The 26,947-nt window shown below is 40.4% G+C and overlaps 1 protein-coding gene across 2 annotated transcripts; it reads left to right on the top strand.

Annotated features, from left to right (window-relative positions):
* Positions 1-1,123: 1,123 nt before the first annotated feature.
* Positions 1,124-25,178, top strand: ACOT9 (acyl-CoA thioesterase 9). 2 transcript variants are annotated; one of them, XM_064646780.1, is made up of 16 exons: positions 1,124-1,483; positions 2,714-2,805; positions 4,367-4,393; positions 7,424-7,469; positions 10,942-11,112; positions 11,207-11,244; positions 13,188-13,271; positions 13,883-13,986; positions 15,384-15,457; positions 17,514-17,581; positions 18,529-18,640; positions 19,754-19,844; positions 20,554-20,639; positions 21,449-21,536; positions 21,714-21,864; positions 22,118-25,178. In XM_064646780.1, the coding sequence occupies exons 1-16, from the start codon at positions 1,470-1,472 to the stop codon at positions 22,174-22,176; spliced, it is 1,305 nt and encodes a 434-aa protein (XP_064502850.1). In that variant the 5' UTR covers positions 1,124-1,469; the 3' UTR covers positions 22,177-25,178. The 2 variants fall into 2 exon arrangements, with proteins under 2 accessions (XP_064502850.1, XP_064502851.1); XM_064646781.1 differs by lacking the exon at positions 4,367-4,393.
* Positions 25,179-26,947: the final 1,769 nt, after the last annotated feature.

Below are 26,947 nucleotides of genomic sequence, written 5' to 3'. Positions count from 1 at the left end.
AAGATCATCCAGTTTCAACCCCCTGCCATGGGTAGGGACACCTTTCACTAGACCAGGTTTCTCCAAGCCCCATCCATCCTGGCATTGAACACTTTTCTCTGCAGACCCACAGAGCTGGTCTATGCATGGTCATGTTGCAAGAGATGTGTGGCTGGCTGGGCTGGCAAATACAAGGGCTGTAGCTGGGGACTGGACTTGTAAGATGCTTGGGGTGTGGGCTGTCTGAGAGGAGCCTTTCCCCTATCCTGCCATGCCTGCAACTCTCCTACTTGCTGCCTTCTCCAGGGGTGAGGTTCACCCACCAGGCCCCTCTCCTGTGTGTGACTGGTTGTGCAGTCATGACACAGGAGGGAACTGCTGGCACCACGTCCACCACAGAAAAGCTGTGCTAGTAGCAAGGGTCGGGTCCTCAGTGTCCAAGGCACATCAGTCACTTGGTCTTTCAAAACACTAATCAATTCAAAACTGCAATCAATCACGTCTCATATAAAAAAGACACCAACTCTATTTTTTCAATTAGTTTTGTTTGTTTAGAAGCAATTTATCAAAAAGAAGGTGACAGTGAAAAGAGTGATCAGGTGTTACACTTGCAAGTAATGAATAATTCAGTTAATGTACTTTCACTGTTTGCTAGAACATGTTTTCTTGTGCCCTCATACAGCCTCGTTGGTGTCTTTGATAAGTCTTTGGCAAGGTGTGCTTAGCAACTTCATCGCTAACTCCTAACACCCGTATAGATCCAAGTACGCGGGAGGTGCGGACACGGTTTCGGCAAGTGCTCCCAGGTCTGCAACTCACGGTCTCTGTGCAGAGCCGGGGCTGACCCTCTGCCCGCGCACCCTGGCATAGGCCCGGTGCCCTCTCTGCTCCAAGGTTCTTCAGCTCCCAAGAAAAAAAACCCAATTCTGACGAATTAAATTTGTTGATTATTCACCTGTGCAAAGCGCTCAGCTCATTTAACGCAGCTGCCTTTTCCTAAATCGTCTTCTGCCCCGGAAATTCCGAAGCTCTCGATTACCTCCCTAGCAGTGCCCCCAAGTGACGGGCCGGGGCAGGAGGCCGCGTCCCCCCGCGGCCGTGTGACAGGAGCCCGCCCGGCCCCAGGCCTGCCGGCTCGGGGGGAGCCGCCCAGCCCGCCCTCCTACGGCACAGGGAAAAAATGAGCATTAAAATAAAAAAAATCACGGTGTTTATTGAACACAAGCCCCACGCAGGGCCCGCCCGCTCTGCCGGGCCCGCCCGCTGACTAACGGTGTCCGGCCCCAGCCTCCGCCCCCGGGAGCGGCCACGCTGTGCAGGCACCGGGGCAGGGGGAGGCCGGGCCGGGGCCGGGCGGTCCGGGGGCAGGCAGGGCGAGAACTCCCGGCTGCGAGCGGCAGGAGCACGCTCGGCTCTGTGCCCGGCGAGCCGCTGGAGCACCGCGTGCCTGGGGCAGGCGTGGCCCCGCCGTGACGGCCCCGGCGAGCACCATGCTGCCCTCCCGGTAAGGCGGCCCCCGAGCCCTCTGCCCCTGGCCCGGGTGGGGCATGGCGGCCGGGGGGGAGTCGGCTCTGAGGGACGGAGGCGGCGGTGCTCCGGCGGGGCCGGTGGGCCCTGGGCAGCCGCCGCCGTGAGGGCCCTGGGGCGCGGCCGGGGCGGGGCACCCGAAACTCCCCCGGCGCCTGGGCCGGTCCGGGGCACTGGGCGGGAGGGGAGTCCTGCGGGACTGCGGGCGGAGCGGGAGGGCATTTGCGGACCGTGCGGGACACACGAGTCCAGAGGCTCCAGCAGTTACGGAGGCGCTTCAGAATTGCCATTCACGTCATCTCTGGTGCATACGAGACTGCTGGATTCTGAGGAGGTTTTGTGTGTGTTCCCTTTCACTCTCCTGAGTATTGCTGGTATATATGCAGATGGATATGGCCCTGCTTTTCTGCTGGTGCCTGAGGACCTGCCACCTTTTCTTTCTGGAGGTGAAACCCCAGTCCCAGCTGAAGAAAATTAAGGGACCAGTAATCCATGTTCCCTGACAGGATGATGCTGTGAACTGTCAGAAGGGGTTTTCCACTTGCCGACCCTCTGTGTGTTTTTGTGTTACCACAATTTTGCTTACTGGAGGAGTAGTGGTGGCCACTACCTGGTAGAACACTTACTGAATTGTGAGTGGATTACATTCTCTGAAGGGTTTCAGGGTTGTCCCTTCTTGCTTAATGGCTAAGAGGATTATATCCTGCAATTTAGGCTTGTCCTGAGTTGCTGCAGTACTAACCCATCGAGGAGAAGACCAGGCTTAGCTCAATGGGACTGCTTGGGAGACCTTGAGAAATCCTTCTTGAGATAGTCCTCCTTCCACTGCTATGCATGCTAGAGAAGTGTATGGATGGGGTCATGGATGATTTTCTAGATGCACATGGACCCTGTCTGTGTTAAGATGCTACAGGGCAGAAGCTAGTATTGGGCCTAAGTTGGTTGTCCCAGGGCATCTGAATAGTCAGTGAAGAGATCGATTACTGCCGGTGAATCATCCTTCCTTCCCGTTTTCAGATAAGTACAGGTATCAGCTGGAATTTCAATTATCTTGGAACTGTTGTACTGATTGTATCTAGTTCTAAAAATCAAGCTGAAAATAAGGAGTGGTGTTTCTGAAATAATCAGCATCATTCCAAAATTAAATCCTAAATTATTTTCATGGCGTTATTTTTAATGACACTAAATTTTTCTACTCTGCCTGTAGGTTGTGCATCATGAGGAAGCTTCCTTCTGTTCTGGCTAGGACACTCACTTCTGGGACCACTGGCTCCCCAGTGCTTCTAGACATGTTTGAAGGTAAAGTAATTGACTGTACTCCAGAAGATTTAATGATGTTTCTAAGGAATTTATTCTTTCAGGTAGTGTCCCTGCATGTATTAATATTGTTTGGATAATGAGCATGGTTTTGGCTGTTAGCTCATGGTATAAGGTTTTAGGAAGCAGCAGAAAGTGACTGTATTTGTTTGGGGGTTAATGGCACAAGTATAATCACTGAAGTTGCAATTTAGGGGCTTGTCTGGTTCTCTAGTCTTTGAAGAGCACGGGTTCTTTTCTGGCAGGATAAATGCTGCTCAGGTTGGATAGAAAGTCAGTGTAGTACAGACAGGTACAATGGGACTGGAGAGAATGGCCAGGAAGTGGGGGAACTGAGTGGAAATAATGTCTTACAGAACTTTAATGTGTCAATACGGTTAATTTTGTAAACTTGGAGAAATCTTTTAATCGGATCAGCAGCATTGCCTCATGAAATTGCTCTTGTCAATAGATCTTTGTGTGGAAAGATTGTTGCAGCACTCTAAAAGAATAAATCATAATGTTCCTGTTTCAGAAGCTTTAAAACTTTTTTCTTGCATTCTAATCCCTTGAACTGAGAAAAGGGCAGGAGGAAAAAGGCTGGAGCCAGGTACAAATAATTCTTTGATGGAGTTTTGCTTGTATCTGAGATCTTCTTTTCTCCTTTGTTCTCTAAACAGAAGTTATCAAGTAAAAGAGAAAATGAGGGTCATTCATTACTAGAGAACTTATTTTCATTGTTGTTAATAAATGGTAATTTAGGACATTAAGGGAGAGAAGCAAGGATACAGAATATTGCATATTTGCAAATATTATCCTGATTGTTTAGTTAGATATTTAAAAGGCTTGTAAAAACAGTGAAGCATTGAGGCCATCCTGGCCTTGCCTCTGATTAGTACTCCAGTATTAGAACTTCAAGAGGTACTAATATTTTGAGGATTATAATAACTGTAAACATTTGAGATTCTGTTTCAAAATTGTAGCATTTAAATGTTACACAAACCTTTGCTGATACATAAACTACTTTCCTTTAATTATGTATCCATGCATTCACAAAAACAAATACTTTTTCTTAACTAGCTTTTCACATGCTTCCTCCCAGCTTTGGGTCCCAGTTGTGAGTGCCCTTTCTTCTTCCATGGTTCTCCCAAAGGCTACATGAAGCAGGACTTTGGAAGTTTCCTCTGAGATAACTCTCATCCCACTTCCTGAAAAATGCTGCAGTTATTCTTTCCAAAGTTAATAGTGTTTGTCAACAGCATATGGTAGCACCAGGTTTGAAAAACCATTTGGGATTATGCAGCAAGCAGATACCACAGAGTCAGTAGACAAGGAACTGCAAAGCTAACTTGAAAGGAAAGGACAAACTGAGTTGAAAACACCAAGATACTGACTGTAAATCAGGCAAGGACAGGTTGCTTGCAGTTACTAACATTAAGGAACATGTGCCTGAATGGAACTGAAGCAGGTAGAATAACCAGGTAACTCCTCGCTAGATTAAATTAGATGTAAATTGCATTGTTTCTTTTGATTGGTAATCTAACCTGTGTTTTCTACTCCACAGGACATTCACCTATTCATGTGAATAATGGTGTGTTGTGGTAATCTGTACATATTAAAGTATTTGCTATAGCACTAAACTTACTCAGCTACTGTTTTTCCTTACTTTAGTATTCATGAAAAATGAAATGCTATTATTCTTCTCTGTCCACTTGCTTACAGCCACTTTGCCTTGGGTGAATGGCTCTGATCTTACTTGTGGCAGTATTGTTGGACCAGATCTCTGTCAGCACACTGTGTTTGTGGTGCTGTCCTGGATAACACATGTCTAAGAGGCTTGTGGGATACAAAATCTCTCACAGCAGCAGCTCCTGCAGTACTTGGCTTCATTTTAGACATTGGAATATGCATCTTTCACCTGAGTCCGGACCAAGCTCTGTACCAAAACTGGTGGTCAGATACATTGCAGTGGTCTGCCTGAACCTGGATACAGCCTGGGAAGGCACCAGGACAAAAGATATGGATCTCACTGGCAAAGATGAATGCGGTGATCTTGCCCAGCTGTCCTTGTGTCCTTTGCCACAGCACAGTGCAAATAAACTCCGACCCTGCTGCTCTGGCATTAATGATCCACTGTTCAGAGTTTAGAAGATACTGTGAAATATGCAACATGCTAATGATGGATAAGTCCCATTTTGCACATTTAAGACATTTGCCAAATAATAAAAGATAAATAGTTAATGGATTTTTGTGCTTAATTACTTAAATTTCTGTTGTGAGATACATAATATCTAGAAGGGCAGTATAGTCTTTCCAAGAAGGAGGAAAAAAAAAAAAGAGCAAAACTATGTGCTTATGAGCCATAAATGGACTAGATTTAGCTTGGCAACATTTTAGAAATGCTTTTGCATGTAGTCCCTTTTATTGTTAAGATAAAAATTATGCGTTCTCAGCCTGGCAAATGTTTGTACGTCTAAAATTGAAATCAGAAGTATTAAATGGGAGTAACAGCTTATATACATTTTTGCAGGTTTGAACTTGAGATTTTTCAGGGCTTTTAAAAGGAAGATGAACTTAGTTTAAACAAGGAGAAAGTGCTGTTTATTCCTCCTCCATCCCAGCACAGTCTGCACTGTTGAAAAATTGAGGTTTTGTGTTCTAGAAGCTGTAACAGTGTTTCTGCTAACACTGTATTTACCAAGTGCATGCTATGGCAGCTTCACAGAGGGAGTATGAGTAACAGGAAAGTAGTACCTATTCTGTAAATAAGCCTGCTGCTTCTTAAATAAAAAAGAATCAGACCTTCTTCCCTTCAAAAAAAAATCAACTCTCAAGATTTTTAATCACTTTCTTTCACTGGAATTTTTTTTTTTGTTCTTAGAATTAGTAGTGGAAGTCTTCTCATTTCAAAACATTTTTAGCCTAATTTAATAAATAAATGAGGCCTAAGCAATCTATTTTGTTTTGTCTTTGTTTGCCTATCTTCCTGTCCCCCTCTTCTTCCAGAACCTTTTGTTGCTTGATATCAGCCAAAATAGATGAGCCGCCAATCTCAAAGGGAAACGTGTTTACACAAGCTTTGTGAAAATTGGCTTCTAAATCAGAGGCTTGTTAGAGTGCCAGAGCTAGTGCTGGGGTCACCCACAGACCATGGTGTTTGCTGGCTGTTCGAGAGTGACTGGGATCCATGTGCTGGCTGGCACTCAGCCCTTTGCCTGCCTCTTGCTTGGGCAGACAGAGCAAAAACAGGCTGGGAGTGTAGGGGCAGGGGCTGAGGGTGCTGCAAGGGAAGGAACAAGAAAGGGAAGGTTTGGGGTATTGTTGTGGTGGTGCTGTGGGAGGACTTGGGCAGAAACTGTGTGAGAAGGAGGAGGGTTGAGCTGAGTGGATCTGACTGAGAGAGGGGAATTTAAATCCTAGGGAATCATGCTAGACTTGCTCCAGGGTTCACAGGACAGTTTGCTGATCACTGTGAACACTCTGACAGGGCATTTAGCTTGAAAAATACCAAACCTGATAAAGGATCAGCTTGTGACTCACCAGCAGCCCTCTTTCTATTTCACCATGAAATTTTGGATGTTTTTTTGGTAGCCCTTGCTTGATATGTCTCTATTTTGTCCTAATACTTGAACCTCCTTGTATAAAAAATATTTGCAAATAAGCAAGGAATCCCTACTATACAATTCTCAGCTTCTGTTTGGAGCATGGGAATTGTTGCTGCTTGTTTTCAGGTGTTTCCAAATAGCCAACATTTACCTGCCTGACAGCAATAGGGTAGTTTAATAGATTTGATGGGACCTTGGCACACAACCTCATCTGAGCAAGAGTAGAAAACCTCCTTGTGCAGATTATTCTTGAAATTTAGGAAACATTTGTGCAGAACCTGTATTAACTCTGATCATAGAGTCATAGAATCAGCTGGATTGGAAGGGACCTCTGAGATCATCAAGTCCAACCCTTGATCCAACACTGCTGCGGTTACTAGACCATGGCACTAAGTGCCACATCCAGTCTCAGCTTAAAAACCTCCAGGATGGAGAATCCACCACTTCAATAGTACAAACAAGGCCAGAATAAATTTTTTAAGCCTGTCTTCAGTATCATAACATGGAGACTGCTAAAAATTTGGGCTCTAAAACCCTGCTGGTGAGAGCCAGGCTGCTGCTGTTACTTGCCTTTGTGGGTGGGATTGTTGAATTGGTATTCTTCTCATTCCCTTTCTCACAGCTGCACTGTTCCCTTTTATGTTCTTTTATGACTTTCTGATTTATCTCCACAGTTTGTGTTTAGGCTGTAATGTTTTCATACCATAATTCCTCAATCTGATCTTGATCCACTCTCTGTTTCAGCTCTTAATTAGCACTGGCGGTGACTGCACTAACAAACACCTTCTTGGCTGTACACAATAAGCTACGGCATCATGTTACTCAACCCATTACTGTGATATGCCTACTAACAGCATCAGTGAATTTGGCCAAACTTTTGTTTCTGGGCTGCTATTTGCATGAATTTGTTTAATTTTCTTGTTCTGGGATGAGGATTATGCCTTCTAACGCCAGGCAACCTCACGTTCATCACTTGGAGAACTAAGCTTGATTTGCTTTGATTTTTTTTTTTCCAGTGCGGAACAAGTTGAGGGATATAGTGGGAGCATCTGCCAACTGGAGGTACAGTGTGCATTAAATGTATTTTGCTTTATTTGTGAAACTGAGGTAGTTGAAACAAGGCTTCTGAATTGGTACTTTGTGGATCACAAACTTCTGAGATTTATCTGGCAGAAGATCTTTAGCACCAAAGGAACAAAATATGTGATGTTGATGTGTAAAAGATTGTCCCGTTAGCTTTGAATCCAATGGAAGTTTAAGAGCTGTAGAGTCAGTCTGGCTGGCAATGTCATGTTGCTGTTACCTTTGAGTTATCTCTAAGTGGATTGCCCACATGGTGAATTTATCCTGCACTGGATTCAGAGGCTGGTTCACTGTGAAGCAGGCTGCATGTCACTTTGGAAAATTGTCACCTCAGTATCAGGATCTCCTTAATCACGAGCATCTTTAGCATTTCCTTTGTCTGCTCTAACTTCATTTTTGACTAATTTACATATAATTTAAATGATTGATGTTTTGACCTTATTCAGGTTACCTTCCTCCCTCTCCATTCCACTGACTAAACCAGAGTTGTCTGTAATCCTCTACTGTTACAATTCTGGAAAATTCAGTATAGCAGTTTAGGGGAATTCTGTATTGCAGCTTGGTTGGTCACATGTGTATTGTTAATTTTCTTATGGCTGTATTTACTCTTCTTACACACTGTGCACTGATAGGGAAACAAAGAGTGGCTCACCTGGGTGGAACATCGGATGAAGGTCTTCTGATTCAGTTTATCTAGGCAGAATTGTAGGCATGCTAACAAAAGTGCCTGAATCCAGGAAGCTGATTTTTGCTTAATAAGAGTAGGGTCTAAGCATGAAGGACCTTGAGATTTTCAGCAGGTCAGCTAGAAAGGGCTCTAGAAATTGTTTTATGAAAAAGCTTTTCCCACAGCCCAGAATGGCTGGGGAGAAATGACTCCATATGGAAATACCATCGGAGGATTGAGATTTTAGAAGGCTCTGGTCAAATCTGACCCACTCCTGGAAGGAGAGCATACTGAAGCCAGGATCAGCACAGCAGTGTTTTTCTTAGACAGGTATGTCTTTTGTGCTGTGCAAGATGCAGCAGAAATGGTTTACAGAGTACTGAATGCTTCAGCAGCCATGGAGAAGTAAAGCTGGGGAGACCATAGCAGGGAGTGCTTGAGAATGACAGGTTTAATATGGGGAGGTTGGGAGGGCATGGATCATGTAGCCTTTGAGATCACTTTTAAAACGCAGTGACAAAGAGCTGATACATGTGGAGACTGAACAGCTGGGGATGAAATTGAGGCCACAGAATGACTGAAGAGGACAAATCTGAGAGAACAGGATGATAGGGGTCCTGAAATTGGAGCTAAGGAAGGACTGATGTACATACATCTGGATTGTTGGGAGAGAGGAGAGATGCATGTTGGAGGAACACCTTCAGCCATAAATTTTGTGAAAAGTAAACTTCAGTTTTTGATTTCTCTTGTAAAGGCCAGTGGCATTTTGTATTCATTTGTTATTAAAAAGAAATATCTTGCTTATATGTTTATTCTGGTTTTGTACTTAAATTGTAATTAAAATTATTAATCTGTTCCTTGTTAAATATAGTCTAGATGGAGTTGTGGACATTTCAGAAATAGATGAACATTTCTCAGAATGTTTAGGGCGAGTGTTAATTAATAATTAGGTGAATTACTGTTACTGTATGACTAATACTGCAGTGTGTAACAGTATTTGTTTGTTGAAAAATGTTACTGCATTGAGCCCCACTTCTGTATATTGAAGTGCAAATTCTGAAGTGGAAGTCAAGAAGAGCTCTGCTGCTGACCTCAGAGGAGCCAGGATGGGACTGGTGAAAACAGAATATAATTGAATTTTTATTGTTTGGTTTCTTTGTGTTTGTAGACAAATTTCTGATTCACTCTTTGATTAACTTCTCTTAAACCTTTCACTGAGAGACTTTGGAAAAAAGTTTTTTAAAAAGCCTGAAGGTGAATCATCTTGAATGTTACATCTTTCCTTAATCATCTTGTATATTCTATTTCTATGCAGTGGCATAACTTCAAACATTAACCCTCTAGAGGAGGTTGTTATCTTTCTGTTTCCTCTGAACTCTGTGGTAGTCATGTTGCCAAGATGAGGTAAACCATTATCTCCTGTTTAAAACAAACAAACAAATAAAACTAACTGAAGTTTTCTGCTAGACTTTTACTCTCTTTGATCATGGATTATTCATATTTCCCTAAAACTTATTAAACAGAAAAGAGAGAATATAAATATGGTGAAGCTTGACTTTCTGAAATAAAACTCAAGCCAAGTAAGCCTGCATCTTAAATGGCTAATACCCAGAATTCATCCAAAGTCAAAACTTAAGACAAATTTTCTTTTTGGTGAAAAGGTTCTCTCTTTCTCCCTTTCTTCCTTTCCCCCCTCTCTCTCTTTCCCTCTCTGGTTTTGTTAAGCACAGTGTCACTGATCTCAGCAATGCAGCGTGCACAACTGAAGGAATGATGCATATCCAGAAGTTTAACGTTGGTTGCTTGGTGTTTTATGCCTTCCCTTGCTCTATGAAATGGATCCATAGTTTTGCATACTCCTTGGAGCTGTTGCATGTTTAACCCTTAGGTTTTTGATAGATTCTAGGGATGTTATGAAATATTTGCTTTATTTGGTTAGGTTGCACTTTTAAGAGGAGGAAACTTTGGTGGAACAGGTAAGAGAGAACGTTGGGCAAGACTGTTACATCTTGTAGATACCTGTGCAAGGAACCAACTTGATAGACTGTAGAGAAGTGACAGTAAGTTGGCCCTTATTTGACTGTGAGAGTTGCAGCCCCTCTGAGTTGGTGGTGCTGGAAAAATAGCTCTAAAGGAGCAGTGCTCCCTTCTCTGTATTGTTTCTTTCTGTAACTTTTCTGTATAGTTGTAAGATGTCTGGGTAGGAAGAGAGAGAGAGAAAGAAATAGGTTAGTTTTCCCTGTCTTTTACCTTGCTGTATGAACTGATGCTGTAAGGGGGCAACTCACCTGTGGATGATAGCAAATCTTAGCAGGTTAGTTCTCTTGCTCTTAGTACTAGCCAACACTGTACAGCTGCTTTACTTCTTGGGAGAGATTATAAATTGATGTTCAGTTCTTTAAAATTGTCACTGTGGCAAGAGTTGTGATACTGTAGCTATGGAAGACATGAGTATGTACAAAAACTCATAGGTTAAATTATATCTGATTTGTTCTTTTCAAGGGGAACCATTTTGGTAACATTCAGAATTAGATTAATTTGTTCATAAGTGTGAAGTATGTGCTTGCCACTTGTACACAAAGATATTTCAAAGCTTTCTGCAGTAGTCTTGCTTAGCATCTGTCATTACGTGCATCTCACTTTCTTTTCAAGGCTCACTTACTGTGTCTTGCTATTTTTACTACGTTTTGGTTTTTATTTTGATAATCATCAGTGTGACATCTTTTAGCTAGGGTTGCAGTTGTGTTGTCATACTCTAGACAGATTGTTTTTTTTTCTTACCAGTGATCATGTGCAAGCAATGCAAGAAAGAAAAGCTCTTCATACTTTGCTGGCAAAACGTCAGGAAGATCTCCCTCCCAGAAGAATGAAGGATAGCTATTTGGAAGTTATTCTACCTCTAGGAAGTCAGCCTGAAATAAGAGAAAAGTACCTGAACGTACACAACAGTGTAAGGTAACAAAGCAACCACGTTACACATACAGGAAACTGTTAACTTCCACTTGCTATGTAAGTAGGTATTTAATTGTCAAAAACCCCTATCTTACAGATTTGGAAGGATCCTTGAAGATCTCGACAGTTTAGGAGGTATGTATCTGTGCCCTTTTAAACACTCCACAAAGTGATTTTGAGTACTGCTGAGCACTGTTTGGTGTGATACAGTATGACCTCAGGCAGAGAATCCCATAATTGTGCTATTTCAAAGGGGAAGGAAAAAAAGAAGACACTGATGCTGGAAAGAAAGGATGGATGATAAAGAACAGACAGAAACAAAATTGTTCCACTTCAGCTTCTTGCCTCAAATTTTTAATGGACTAGTTACAAGAATAAGTTACTGAAAAGTGATTCTACATTATGAATCTGCATTGAGTGTTAACTCAGAGATAATTTGCACAGTGTGTATTGAAAATTAAAACTTACGATTGTTTTTTCTTAAAAAAAACTCAACAAAAACTGACACAAAACCCAACAGAGGTTGGAAATATTTTAATCTTCCCTTTGGAGTGAAGAGTGTATAATCTGAGAAGAACAGAATGTAACCACTGAGAACAAATTAAAAACAATTGATGTATATTCTTGGATTCTGTCTCCAAATTGATATTAAGGGTAAAACCGGCTCAGTTATTTCATGAGTTAGCATCCTTAATTTTTTTTCTTCTTTTCATTTATTTGTGGTCTTGAAAAGTTAAAGATCTTTGACTTTTGTATTGCAGTTAAAATAAGTGCTAGGTTGTTAATAGAACTTGGAGATACTTTTATCTTAAAAAGTCACCAGGTGAGTTCTTCTTCATCAAAGTTCTGTAGCTGGTTGGGAGCTTTTCAATGGAGATTTTTGACACAGAATAAGTGCTTATTAAGGGAAAGCTGTGAATGGAACGTTTTTTTTCTGTTCCTTCTGAGGGTCCAGATTCACAAAATTGAGGAAGGCAGAGAAAGAAGGGAATGTATGTCTATCTAGGATAAACACAATAGCTGGATGATTTATATTTCCTTCTGGGAGGTGGAAGACACTGGCTTCAGCACCTGTCCTGAATTAGAAAAGGAGACTTCAAACTGTTGGCTACCCTCCATTGTTAGATGAGAGGAGCCTGTTTTTCATTCTGTGCCTTGTTTATTTTCCCTGAAAATCTGTGAAGATGTTTTTTTTTCCTGTGATGGCACAGAATGTCTGCCTTGTTTGCCGTCATACTGTGCTCCAGTCAGTTCAGCTGGGGATGTATTGTTTTGGGTTAATCAAGATTCTGTCCCAATTACAAAATATTCAGGATGGCCATATTGATGTAACGAGTTGATAGGCATAACAGGTTTTAGAATTGTGTCTCCAGTAATTTTAGGGGAAAACATAGATTACTTGGAAGGACAGAGATCTTTCTTCTCTTATCTTGTTAAGTCCAAACAGATACTTTTGATTATGGAAATCCGTGTTGAGTGAAAGTCACATGAGCACTAGGACAAACCCTATTTTTGCAGCCTTGAATTACTCTAAGGAGTCTGTTTACTTGGATGTGCTCTTAAGAACAAAGCTAATTAGTTTAAATAGTGGTTTGGCTTTTAGTGACTTCGGTGTGATAAATATCTCTGACTGTGCTTTCATGCCTGTAAGGCACATCTTATTTAATCTTCACCTCTTTAAAGGAATCAGTATTTTAAAAGTCCTCAAATAACATGTATCCTTGGACAACCTGCATGAAATCAAAACAGAAGATAGGAAGAATCTGAGATAGTGGGCTTCAGGGGTAGAGGAAAGAGATTATGTGGGATTTGGAGTAGAGTGATGAGTTGATTTAAAGTGCTTAGCTAAATTTACTCTTTTATGAGTAAATATGCATAAAACTGAACTGCTGCATCACTGTTTTCTTTACAGCAATCCCATGTGTTACATGCATGAAAATGTGGAAGTTGGGCTTTCCTGCAGTAGGATATTTTAGTTTGTGTTTTGCAGGTACTTCTCATGCTTTGCAAAGATGGCTTTGATCTGCTCCACTAATGATTTTGTTAAAGAGCTGACTCAGTTTTTGTTCTCTCCATAGTTCTTATTTGCTACACTCACACCAAGCAGGAAATGCAGCCAAAGTCTCCCTTGTCCATAGTCACAGCTCTGGTGGATAAAATCAGTAAGTGGCAATTTGGTCAGTAGAAGTGGCTTCATCTGTTTGTCTTACTCTTCCAGCAGCCACTGCCTTCCCATGGTTGTTGAGGATACCTTCTTCACTCTCCTGTTTAGTTCACTTCATCTTGTTTTGGCCTTGAACTCTCAAGTATTGTGGCTTTTGTTGAAGGAAGGAGAGAAGAGGATTTTGTAGTGCTTTTTAGCATTTCATATGTCACCTCAAAATACAACTTTCATGCTTTCTACATTCTATGTAGAACATAGAATAAACATTCTATGTTTAGTTTTCTCTTTTCTGGGTTTCTTAGCTTCATTATGGAACAGTGTTTGTTCTGGTGGAGTTGGGACCTTGCTTGTCTCACATGTTCTGCTGAACAGCTCCAGGGGTCTGCTGTCCACCTGTGTGACTGCTTCCTACTCCAGTTCTGGCTTGAGAAGTCTGGAAAGGCAGAAACTGCAGACTAGCAGTTTGGTCCTTTGCAACAACTGGCTTTTCTGGGTTGTCTTTGTGTATGTTGCCACCTTCAGAACACAGAAAGGCCTTAGAGAATCTGGCCTTTCTAGTATTAGATGTGAGTGATCTGTCTCCAGTAACCCCTAATGTTTGTCTTGTAGATTTGTGCAAGAAGATTATATATCCAGACTGTGACATCAAATTCACAGGCAATGTTTCTTGGGTTGGGAAGACCTCAATGGAAGTGACGATGCACATGCTGCAGGTTAGTTCCTGTGACTTCTCTCCATCTTATGACAGGCATGAGGTGCTTCAGAGGAAATTCTGGACGATGGCACGAGCAATCTAAATTATATATTCTAGAATAACTTTCTGAAGGGGTTGAGGCAGCCCTAGTGTTCTGAAGACCAACACAGCTTCCAGTAGTCTCGATGCAGCAAGGCAGTCTTGCTAATCTTTCAAGATATGCATTTTTCTTAACCAGTATTTTGTATTTAAAGTGCAGCACAGTACTCCTACTGAAAAAAGTAGGTGTCTGTGCTCTGCATGCTCTAAAATAAGCTTCTCCCTGCTTTTGAAAAACTTTATTTTCCTTATGCCTTATCATTTTATAGATTTATGAATTTTAATGTTGGTATTCAGACTTGATGTTAAATTGTATCTCATGTGCTCATCTTATCTACTGTGTAGCATAATTTTTTTAATGAGTTATTAAATAATAATGGAATATAAATGAAGGCTGTAACTAGGCTACACTATGCAGGAAGCAAAAGGAACATTAATAATTAAATTTAAAAAATCTTAACATTTCTAATAAATATTTACTGTGAATTCATTAGTTAACTGAAACATTAATTCAGTTATTTAATTATTTAGAGTAAAAAAGATATGCTATAAACACTTAAATGATTGGAGTGAGTCCAGAGGAGGGCCACTAAAATAGTCAGGGGGGTAATAGTCAGAGCACCTCCCCTGTGAGGAAATTGAGACTGATTATCCTGGAAAAGAGAAGGCTTTGTGGTGACCTAATTGTGGCCTTCCAGTACCTGAAAGGAGCCTAGAAGAAAGATGGAGAGGGACTTTTTAGAAGAGCCTGTAGTGACAGAACAAGAGGCAGTGGCTTCAAACTGAAAGAGAGTAGGTTTAGATTAGATATTATGAAGAAATTATTTACTGTGAGGGTGGTGAGGTTCTGGTACAGGTGGCCCAGAGAAGTTGTGGATGCCCCATCTCTGGAAGTGTTCAAGGCTAGACTGGACAGGGCTTTGAGCAACTTGGTCTAATGGAAAGTGTCCCTGCCCATGGCAGGGGGGTTGGAACTAGATGGTCTTTAAGGTCCCTTCTAACTCAAATAATTTTGTGATTCTATGATTCTGTGATAATTCAGAAAAACAGATAAATATTTTTTTATTCGCTTGGTCTCTTTAAATAAAATCTCTTATGTAGAAGATAATGTTACACCTTTATTGTCAGAGTTCCTTGCAGTGCTGGCATTAGTGGCAGTTTGGTATTAACAGAAAAGTATTTTTCGGCATTTTTAAGAATAAATGAAAGTAAGCAAAATTAACGGTGTGGCCACATAGTTGATGTCAACTAAAGAGCTTGCTAAGCATGTTTACAATTTTAGAGTTTAATAATACATTTTTTTTCTGTCTCTCTTAGCTACATGATGGTGATTACAGCCCTGTGTTAGATGCAACCTTTGTCATGGTGGCCCGGGACCCAGAGAATAAACGGTAATTTGTAGGACAGGAAAATAGTTTTCTGACTCTTGCTGTGCTGAAAATGGCAAATGTGGCAGCTTGCTCTGTATGTGTGGAAGCCCTATAATGTAAGTGTTAAATAAATCACATAGTCAATGTTTTCTGCTGGCAAGTGTTAACTTTCCTGTGACAAGCTTCAGAGTATTGATTTCAGCAGTCAAATGATACCAGGATTTGCTGGTAGTTTTGGAATCTGACCCTTTTCTTTAACAGATTTTCCCTTCCTTTGAGTGACTGGCCTGAATGAACACAAGAAGTGAATAAATCTGCCAGTAACCCACTTGCATTCTAGTTGTTGTTAGAGCTAAAGATAGAGTTTCAGTAGTTAAATAGTCTTTGAGTGAACAATACCATTAATTCCCTAATAGACACTTGGTAAATGTCACCAGAATAATTCAGGCTGCAACTTGCATGTGTAACTAACATGGAACTGATAAGTATTCCCACAGAACTTTAAAAACCCCTAACCACTAATTTTGTTATTTTTCTGGTTTTACTTTATCTATAATTCCTTAGTCATTAAACTAATAGGCTGCTCAGTTGCAGTTTTGCTTTATAACTCCAGCGTCAGATAAATGGTTGTATTTCTTAACCTCTTTCCTGTATAGCCCGCCAAAGTAATAAACTATTTCCTCTTTCCAACTAGTTTAAATAATTGCTTGTGTTTAATGAAGAAGGGTGTGTTTAATGAAGGGGTTTTACTTTATTTAATTATGTAGTCCTGATAGCATTAGAAGTAGTTTTTAGTTTGGTTTCCTTCAGATTTTTTTTAGAACCAATGAACATACTATACATTGAGAAAACCACTTATATTTATGGTTCCCATTCTAAGGACTAATTTTGCAAAATAATTACATCAAATCTGATGTCATTATGCACTAGCAGATTGACTGAGGACAAGCCTACATGGACTTGTGCAGATAGATGCAAACTTCAGTGTCTGTTGTACAGGATAGCTGGCCACAAGCCAGCTGTGTTTCTGTCCATATAAGGAGGGTATTTGTGTGAGGTAAAAACCCTTCAGAGAGGTACAGGGTACAATAGGTTGGCTGTAGTGCCACAGAAACGTGGCTGTGTGCCTTTTGGACTATAGCAAACTTTGCATCTCAGCAGCTCGGGGCTTGGACAGGAGAGCTGAGGAGAGGGGACATAAACTCTGCAGTGGAGAAGGAGCTGCTTTGTCTTCAAAATCCAGAGGTTTAGCAAACCAGGAAAGAGCAGTTTGTTATAGGAGAAAAGATCTTCTCTCTGTGTGCCTCTTGTCACCAGCACAAGTAAAGACTTGGGGTAGAGGTGGATTGTTCAGCACATACTTTGTGTGTATGTATATGTTGTTTGGAGCATTTGTATAAATGTTGAAAATAGAAAAATAATAATTAGGAATTACAGGAAAGAATGGTTCTTGAAAATAACCATTTGCCTTTACTTTTGAAAATAATTAAATGTCATACAATTAGGTTAAAGTAAATTTACTTGTGCAGTAAAATAAACATAAAAATTTGTGCTCAAGGCATGTCATAATCTTCTTTGATAAGTAGTACACGTGGTAAACAGCTTTTGGCTGTTGATAAGGCTGTCATGGGAGCATGTAGATTATAAAAACACTTGCTAGCTATGCCACTGTGCTCTTTCTATTCCAGGAGGAATGATACCATTCAGTTTTTGGTTTAGTCTATCCTAGATCATCATGGCTTCATTTGCCGAGTTTCTGAGCAGCTTTCTGCTTGAATAATCTTCATTATAATTTATAGGTACAATTTTATCTTCTTAAAAGGGAGAGACGCATCTCTTTCTTAATTACACTAGGTAGTGTTTGGATCACTTAACTGCCTCTTCAGAGTTAAAGCTAATGGGATATTCTTTTGGCAGCTCCACATTATGAAGTAATGCAATTATTTCTATGATATAACCTGAAATATGTCTTTTCATCTTGTAGTGTGTATATAAGCAAAAATGGAAGACTGTTATAATGTATTTATAGAACGAATTCTTGCGAAGTTTGTAATTTAAAAAAAATTCCTGTCCATAGGCCAGCATTTGTTAATCCACTCGTTCCTGAGAGTCCTGAGGAGGAAGAAATCTTCAAGCAAGGGGAATGTATGTCATATTTCCTGGTAGTATGTACATCTGCCTCAGGTTCAACTTAATAGCTGGAAGGAAGTAAACTTCAGCAGTTTCTGCTACTTAGAAATGCTCCTAATTTATTTAATATCAATTTTTTTTTCTGGCTCAGGTGTGTCAGTAGTGTAAGAGAGTTTCAAAGCCTGCTATCACATACTTGGAAACTATTTGGCTAAACTGACAGATAAGGGTGCTCCTGATGTGCCCTGCACACCCCCTGGACTCCTGTGTTTGCAGGATGCTCCCTCCACTTCGGGTCTGAGTGCAGCCCAGGCTCTCCTAATGCTCTGACTGATGGATTACCCCATGGTGGACCTGCTAAGTGCATCCCAGCTCCTTGCTATCTGGGTGCCCATGTTCCCTTTGGAAAGAAACTGAGAAAAAGAAAAGGGGGAGAGCAGGGGAAGGAGTGTGTAGCTCCATCTTCTTTTATTCCAAGATGAAGTTTTAAAGCAGAGAATTAGAGAAACATTGAAGACTGAATAAACTGGACAGAAGATCTTTTAAGCTAAAGTTTCAATCATTGCAGCCTATGGTAACGAGTTCTGCTATAAATTTCCATTCCTGTACCATTGGCAAAGCCCGAAGGTTCTGTAGGGTTTCTTGTTAGATATGTTTTTCTGTACTTTGAGGGTAGTACTCAAGTTTTCTGTAGAAGCAGTGGGTATCATGGTACACGTATTGAAGTTCTTCATCAAAGTGGTGAGGTAGCAGTAAACTTCTGCTTTATTTTTTCTTTGATGCAGTCAATTCTAAAAGCCAACTTTGTGTTTGAATTGATTGGACCATGAAGTTACAGCTTTTAACTTAGAGGGGAAAAAAGAAAAAAGAAAAGACAGTTGATTCCAAGTTAAAATTGTCAGAGCCATTATTTGTTTTTTTTCCTCTGAACTCTAATACTATGAGTTTTTTTTAATATTTAGTGAACAAGCTGAGGAGGATTGAATTCAGCACTGCTTCCTTACTGAAAATGGCTCCCACTGCAGAAGAAAGAAACATTGTGCATGACATATTCCTTCATACTTTGGACACAAAGTAAGAAGGGGAGTGGTGGAGGAGAACTGATGTATTATGAAAGAGAAAAGTGCCTTTTGAGTGGGTGCTCATAAGAGGGTAGTCTGGAATAAATGAACACATTTAAATTCTGTGGCATTTTATTTGGAATGTAGGTACAAACTTTAATGTGACATTTGCAGCTCTCAAAAGAGTCTTCAGTTGTTACAGTGTTAGCTGTGCCAAGATGGTGAAAGGGACTGTAAGCACAAAGACCTGAGCAAGCTGTTAGGAATGATCTTGAGGAAAAAGGTTAATCATGTTTAACCAAATAAGGGAATGGATTAGTTTTGCAACCATGACTTGTACAGTCTCAGAGTTTTCTGCCATGATACCTAGTTAAAAAACCTGTGAGGACAGGAACTGGCCATATTATGACCAAATAACTTTGTAGTGTGTTTTTAAATATAATACCTGACAACATTATTTGAGAGAGACTGTTGTTGGCATACTTCTCTTATTTGAGATTGATGTGAAATCATCTGATGCCCATGGTGATAGAACAGTGTCTAATGACAGTAGTGCAGTGTTATATTTGTGATAATTTATAATTTTTTAAACATTATACAGTTGTTATTTTTAAAGCTGTTTACTAAAGGGAGACATGCTTTCCCTTAAAATTAGCAGATGTATTTTGTACACATTCTGTCTGGATTTGAAAACCCCAAACTGTCTGTGTGTTTGATGTTGAATTATTCTGTTAGCTCATTGTGTGCTTTTAATTCCTATTATGACTTAAAAAAACAGAATAAGGTTTTTCTGACAAAGTGTGTGCTTTGTGGTTGTGATTCATCTTTTCTTTCATGTGCTTTTCTCGAGCCTCATCAGTCACATAAACTTGAACAGTAGTAGAAGTTTTTGAAGGATCAGGAGTGTAGGTTTATTGTAGTAACAAATCAAAGTACTAGCTTAGATAAGGCTTCAAGGTCAGTTGGAACAGTGTTTAGTGACACCCTTTCTGTTTTGGGGTTATTTTGGTGTTCCATATTTTTGTGGGTTTTTTTTAAATATGTGTCTGCATTTAATATTTATGCATTTTTGGCTGCTGAATTCTGCTAATTCTGTGGACTATAAAGTTTTTTGTCTCTTCCAAAGGACAGTAAGTTTCCGGAGTCGTAAATTACCACCCAATTCAGTGTGGATGGAAGATGCAAAGCTAAAAGGCCTACAGATTTGCCATCCTCAGGTATTTTGAAAAATATTAATGAATTACAGAAAGGTACTTAAGAAGTAACTTTAAAAGGGAATTTTTACAAGGACATGTATTGACAGGAAAAAGGGTAATGGCTTTGCACTGAAAGAGGGGGGGTTTAGATTAGATTGTAGGAAGAAGTTTTTTACTATGACTGTTGTGAGGCACTGGAACAAGTTGCCCAGAGAATTTGTGGATGCTCCATCCCTGGAAATGTTCAGGGCCAGGCTGGATGGGGTTTTGAGCTCTGGTCTAGTGGGAGAGGTTGAATTTTTATGTAAGATTAGTCAAACCATTATTTTGTTTAACTTCTACAGTCCTTGCAATGTATTTAGATCATAGTTTCTTTTGCCAGTTTTTTGTTATTTGTATGGGTTACCACTGCATAATAGAAGATTTTTAATGACCTTGTTTTCTTACTAGACTATTCATTCTGTGTAAAGAAATTCCTTTGTAAAGTGTTTGCAAAAAGTTTGGCCTTTGGTTGCTGACAGAATTTTGAGTTGTTATCTTGTGTTTTTAAATGAGTCAGATGAGCTCCTAGTAAGTAAAGTTGCCTTGGGCATTTTGAATTTTGCATGTATATTTCAGTAGTGCTTTTTATATATTCAGGTCTTGGGACTTCTGTTAAATACTCTAAACTGAAGTGCAAACTTCAACACAATCCTTTAAAAAGAATTTTGATTTTTGTTTCTACATACAGGAACGGAACATCTTCAATAGAATCTTTGGGGGTTTTCTCATGAGAAAGGCATTTGAACTGGGATGGGCAACTGCTTGCAGCTATGGGTGAGTTGTAGGCCTGGAATATTTATATAATCTAGATCACTATGCACATATACATAGGTCAGGAAGGCCAAGCTAACCAACCTAATGACTATCTGAGCTGAGAAAACCTAGGTGTCTAGTAGAATCTTGAACTATTAGTGCACAGTGCTGTTTTACTTAGGGCACCTGTTGTATTTACAAAGAGATTTGCATCTTGCTCCTTGGAGTTCGGTTTTTAAGCAGCACTTGTCAAGATAGAAAATACATCCATTTTCTCTTTTCTTTTAACTTACCAAGGTATTCAGATGAACTTTTGAAGATTCATTTTCTTTGTAACCATATAAAATAGACATTCTAGCAAATAAATATTACATCCTTTCATTCCATACAGAAAAGGAATGGTTTCTGAACTTCTAGTAACTGCTTGAGCATGACTGAAGTCATCACCCAGCAAAGCTCTCTCTCTGTGTCAGTTAAATGGAGTATGCATTGCCTGATACAAAGTTAAGTGGTTTGTGTCGGTGCTTGGAAAATTGAGGCCTGATCAATGGTGGCATGAAGATCATATAGCAAGTGTAAGTCATAGGATAGAATAATGATGCAATAACATGTCCTTAGAGACCATGTACTTTTATTGGTGTGAAAGATTTCCTCCAGTTACTTTTGTCTTTGGTGTTGACATAACTCACTAGCACTTCCTGTGGCCTCTTGTTTAAGGAAGAGATTTGTTCTCTAGCAACCCTTCATTAAAATGCTGCCAATAAAATATTTTAAATTTCTCCAAACATCCTTTTTATTCTTGAGACAAAATTTCTCTTTTGCTTCCTCAGGGGTTCCAGACCCTTTATTGTATCTGTTGATGATATCATGTTTCAGAAGCCAGTTGAGATTGGATCCTTATTACTGCTTTCTGCACAGGTAGGAATTGATTTCTTTTCGAAAAGGAGCAAACCTTATCTTTGCTGTGATCACTGCTAATAAACAGTGCACTGTGAGAGCGTGTGACTTTTCTTGTTAAATGGTGTAATGAAGTCTGTTGCAGTTTTCAGCACCAATGGTAAATTACAAGCTATAATTCTTGTTTTAACTGTGTAGGTCTCTTACACGGAAAAAAACTACATCCAGATTCGAGTGCACAGTGAAGTTTATGATGCAAATACCAGGGAGCACCATACTACCAATATCTTCCATTTTACATTTATATCAGAAAATGAGGTCCCACGGGTTGTACCTAAAACATATGGAGGCAAGTATTCAATGAATATGTTGTCATCATAACTCTGTAGAAAAGATTACTTTCTCTTGAAACACTGGTCATTTTAGTAGATGAACTATTGGCATTTGAATAATTTAACAGGATTTCATGGCAAACCACATTTATTTTATGCTTTGATGACAGTGTGGATTGCTTCTTGCTTTTGCCAATCTATGTAGTTGTAGTTGCTCAGTATTGATACTAAGTTCTAATATGGTTCTCTCTTTTCTCCACTTTATTTCAGAGTCCATGTTGTATTTAGATGGGAAGCGACACTTTGATGCAGTCATGAAAGAAATCTGACAGGCACTGGGTGCTGCATCAGCAGTGTAGCAGCACTGTCTTGGAAATAGAGGGCTAAAGGACAGGTGCTTGCAATACTCAAAAAACCCCCCAACAACCACCCAAAACCAAACCAAACCATAACAAACCCAAACTCCACAACAAAACCTGCCTTTTTAGTGCTCTTTATGTATTTGCATATATTTGGATTTTTTATTGTTTGCTACTAGAATTTGTTGAAATCTACTTTTACATGCCAATGCTACGAAAAAAGGCTGAAAAATACAGCTTTAGATAGCTTCTCTTTTTCTGCTTTGAGAGATCTCATTACAACCTTTGCCGTCTTGTCACCATCTGCCTTTGTTCCCTTAGTAGCTCTCCTTTGTGTTTCCCTGATAATGGATAGAAGTTCTGTCAGAAAAATGTGTGCAATAGGTAGATGCACACAGGTGGAGCAATTTGACCTACATTCTTGTGTGAATTAGCTCTAAGGTCATCATTTTTTTTAACAGGGACACATGTATCTAGGCAGCAGCATAGGCTCAGAAGTTACTAGTGTGTACACAATGTAAAGCAGGTGTTTCCCATCAGTGGGGATTTTACAAGGTTATTGCAGCTTCTGTTTTGGATGGATTCACATTCCCTTGGGAGGAAACTGATTTTTGCAATGAAATGAGGTGGCCAGGTGGTATCTCCTGGCATTCTGTTCGTGTACAGCCAGTCCTTGCCAGCCTCTTCTAACTTTTGTTTTGTTTGTTTTAATATATAACAGTAAGTGAGTTCCTTAGTGAATTATTTCTCATGTCCTGCAGACTAGAGACCTGATTGGTAGGATTGGGTGGGACTGGGAAATGGCACTGTAGAACAGAACATTTTGGTTTATTAAGGATTGGGAACAAAAAAGGTAAAATGCTGTTCAAATGATAATGGTGATGTTTGATGCTGGAGTTAGGGGTTTAAAGAATCTTTGTTGAGCAGCTCCCAAGTCAGCTGCTGAATGGTGGGAGGATCTTTAACCACTGAGGGGTGGTACAGCTAGAGGACAGCCTCTCCCTCAGCTGGATTATTTACCTGGTTCCTTGGTGGACTGAAATGCAGTATTGCATAGGTTGGCAAGTTTACCTGTGAAGGACAGAGTACTTTCCCACCACAGAGGGGACTCTATGGTGGACATAACTATGGCAACAGGAATTAATAGGAAGAAAGTAATGGATACTGAAGTGCTTCTGATGTAATGGAGAAAGTTTTAATAATCTTGAGTATCTGGCAGATACAGCTTAACATCCTGAAATCAGGAAGGTGAGGGGATGGGAGGCATCAACTTTTAGCAGTGAATATAATTATCACAAGCACAAAACTAGACCTCTGATGCCTTCACATCAAGACTGATATCCTGTCTGATCAAGACACACGAAGAGGAATTTGGCTCAGTGATAGTTAAATGGATGACATGTGATGCCTAATGATACACAAGAACAGACTCTGACTTTAGATAAAAGGTTGATAAAATAAAGCAGCATGTTATGCTTTTGTTTCTGAGTAAGAAAATCTGAGAAATTCATAATTAGGACCAGTTTCCTTTGGTGCTAGGATGGCATGAAGTTCATGGCTCCTGACAGCTAATTGCTGTTCCTGTGAGGAGAGTGAGCGTTGTAATAACCAGCATGTTGCACATCAGCCTTTCCTTTCTAAGACTCAGCTGCTGTTACTGATGAGTGGGATCAACAGCTTTCCAGTGGAGGCACAGGGGTGTTGCCTGCTCAGATCAATGCATTGCCATAATAGTAACCTCTTGGTTCCTTCTGCAGGGTTTCTCTCTTCAGCCATACTCCAGTGCTGACTCAGCTGGATGATTTTATAATCTTTTTCTTTAATGATTTTAATGCTGTGGAGATATGTTGTATTTTCTGGGCTTCTCCCTTTTAGAACTCTTTGGAAACTCAATATACTTGACTGACTACACAAATAAAAAACTGAAATTCTGTCTCAGCTTCTTCCCCCCTCACTGCAGGGATCAATGTTCACTGTTAAAAAATAAATAGGAAGGCGGGAAGTGGAGGGATCTATTTCAGAACTATGTATTACTCCTGACTATCTGCAAGTTTTTATTATTGACCCAGTGGTCCTATTTGGGTTACTTTTTTATTACACTTGTAAGTTAAGGAGATACAAAGTTCTTCCTCTACTGCCTTTTCAGCTGCATTTAAAAAAACCATAATTATCATAATTTCTAAATTCAGCCTTTGGGAAGGGATGGGAGAGGAGAAAAGGTAATAGAGTAGGGAGGAAGGCATGACATCAGAACCTCTGGACACAGTGAAGAAGATGAATCTTTCAAATTAAATGCTTAGAAAAAGTGTGTTCTCAAACTTCACGATAACTTAATCACATACCACAATGACAGCATTTACAGAAATGTATGTACAGACATACTGAATGTGTGTGTATATATATACACATATGTAAAAGATACTATATGTCTTTCTGTTTATTACTATATATATGAGCTCATGCATTTTTTACTCTGAGAAGGTAACTCCAAGTTGTCACCCTCTCTGGTGATAGGCTACATGTATCTTTGTTCCAGGGTATGCATCCTGCTTTATACCTTCGTGTGTGAGAGAAAATTGTTCTCAGATCTCAGAATTAAAATATTTTAACATAGTAATTAATGTTGGGTTTATGTTGAAACTTAATGTCCAGCCCGTCACTGCTGTAGGTGACTAACCATTACCACAGAAACCTAAAGGAATTGGTAGATAATCTTTGTATTTATAGGAAGCCTATCCATGTAACTGACTGTGGCTCTGTAGCGGGAAGTTAATGTTTCTGTGGCCATCATGTCTTGGAATACCATGAGGAGGGGGAGCAGGATTGCCTCCCCTTATCCACTCGCTTAATGGTGATATAAAAGGAGATTTATGTGGGACTGGCTGAACTCAGTGCCCAAGAAAGCACTTTCTTTTAAATGTTTTTATTTTTCTGTGGCTAAAAAAAAATATTAAAATTATTACTCAAACTTACAGCTTCTGATACCCCTTTTTCCAGTATGCACCATTCCTTTGCAGGCATGTCGTGGTGTTCAGCACTCTGGGAAGAAGCTTGGATGAGCTGATGCAGCAGGGGCTGCTGAGAGAGGGTTTTAGTTCAGAAACCTACTCTAAACTTACTGCATGCTCAGTTGGTTTTACGGCACATTCAGTCCAGCCTTTGTCTGGTGACAGACTGGTTTGATTGCTGATCCTCCTCTGAATGCATTTTTAACTAGGTGTGGGAGAGAGGATGCACAGGTTAGGCACTAGTTAATAGGAAAATAAAAGGGTAAATATTCAGCTTTCAAGAAAGAGAAACTGGGGACTCCTTTTGTGGAAGTTATAATTGGATGATGATATTGGAGCACTTGCCCTGACAGCAGAGATCCTTATCTCTGCAGGGCTCCTGTCCGTGAGGCTTAGGCACTGCTGGGAATTGGCTGCTCCTTACCTTCTCTTACACAGCACAAATGGGAGGTTGCTGGAAGAGGGGAATGCAGCTCTGGGGACTGGTCAAAGGAGAATGCTACAGGTTGTGGTCCTTGCTCACAGTGTCACTTCTTTGGTAACTGTTCAGCTCTTTGCTTTTTGTGTTGAGAAGACAGCTTCACAGTGCTGTTATTTTTATCTGAAATTCATGCTTCTTCAATACTTCTGGAAGTGACATCCAGGTCTCAGCTAGACCCATCCTGCCTGGGGAGGTGGCTTTCACCTGCAGACCTCACCACCACATATATTTTAACAGCTGAGAGAGCAGTGAGAGCAGTCGAGGGGTGTGAGAGGCTTACCCAAAACAGCAGTGAAAGTTGAAGACTGTGTCTCTTTATTATATAGTTGCTTTGCAGGAGCATTTTTACTTTTTCTGCTGAGAAGACAGGTTCACAATGGCATCTGCATTTCATGCACTTCCAAGAGAGGCCCCTGAATACACCCCAGGATTTGGGAAAGTAAAGGTGACATTTGTGACATCTAATTCTTCCACTATTTCAAACCTCAGGTGAGGAGTACTGGAAGAACAGACTGCTTTGTCATTTCTTCATTTCAAATATGTGCGGTCACATGGCAACTCAGGTCTTTGCTTAAGGACTATTTCCCTGAGACCTTTTATGCCTATTGAACTGCATTTAGAAAAAAAATATAATTACTTAGCCAATTCCTTACTGCATGCATTGAAAATACCAACGTGAATTTAAAAAAGGCTTCAAAGCTGATGCAGCCACACTGCTGTGAGCCTAAATTTACAGTGGTCAAAGTCTGCAGATGGCCCCAGTTTTCTTCAGTCACTAAGTGTTCTCAGTCCTGTTTTCTGTTCTTGGCTCAGGGTTTGTACAGCTTTTGACATCTGCTTTAGTTTGATGCTTTTGCTGCTGTATGACCTACCATGATACATCCTGTGGTTTTGTTGCTGTAACTCTCTACTTCCCTGGCTCCACAAAGAACTGTGGCCTGGGTGGAGCATGTTCAACACATGGGTGATAACTCATCTCTGCCTTCAGCATGTCTCATTGGCTGGCTCAGTGACCTCTCCTGGCTGGAGAAGTGGGCAAAGCCTCTGGGGAGCAGGGCACAGACACCATTTCTAGTGGAGGCACAAATGTTGGGCTTATGCTGTGCCTTGAGCTACTGTGAATATCCATGTAACAGCTGGGCCTGCATTTGTCACGCTGCAGTGGCTTGGAGTTATTTGAATGTTCTCTGCGTTGATGTTTTTGCTGTTTCAGGGTTGATAAGGCTGTAAAAAAAATCCCAAGTAAAATTAA

The sequence above is a fragment of the Pseudopipra pipra genome, chromosome 2, assembly GCF_036250125.1.
Source record: "Pseudopipra pipra isolate bDixPip1 chromosome 2, bDixPip1.hap1, whole genome shotgun sequence".
NCBI classification, from domain to species: Eukaryota; Metazoa; Chordata; class Aves; order Passeriformes; family Pipridae; genus Pseudopipra; species Pseudopipra pipra.
The sequence above is the reverse complement of the archived record's forward strand: the minus strand, read 5'-3'. Positions and strand labels throughout refer to the sequence as shown.

Excerpts from the sequence above, each read along its gene's own strand:
- ACOT9 (XM_064646780.1), top strand. Across the intron at positions 13,272-13,882 it reads AGCTCTGGTGGATAAAATCA|ATTTGTGCAAGAAGATTATA; the intron begins GTAAGTGGCAAT and ends TTTGTCTTGTAG. Across the intron at positions 17,582-18,528 it reads AATCTTCAAGCAAGGGGAAT|TGAACAAGCTGAGGAGGATT; the intron begins GTATGTCATATT and ends TTTAATATTTAG.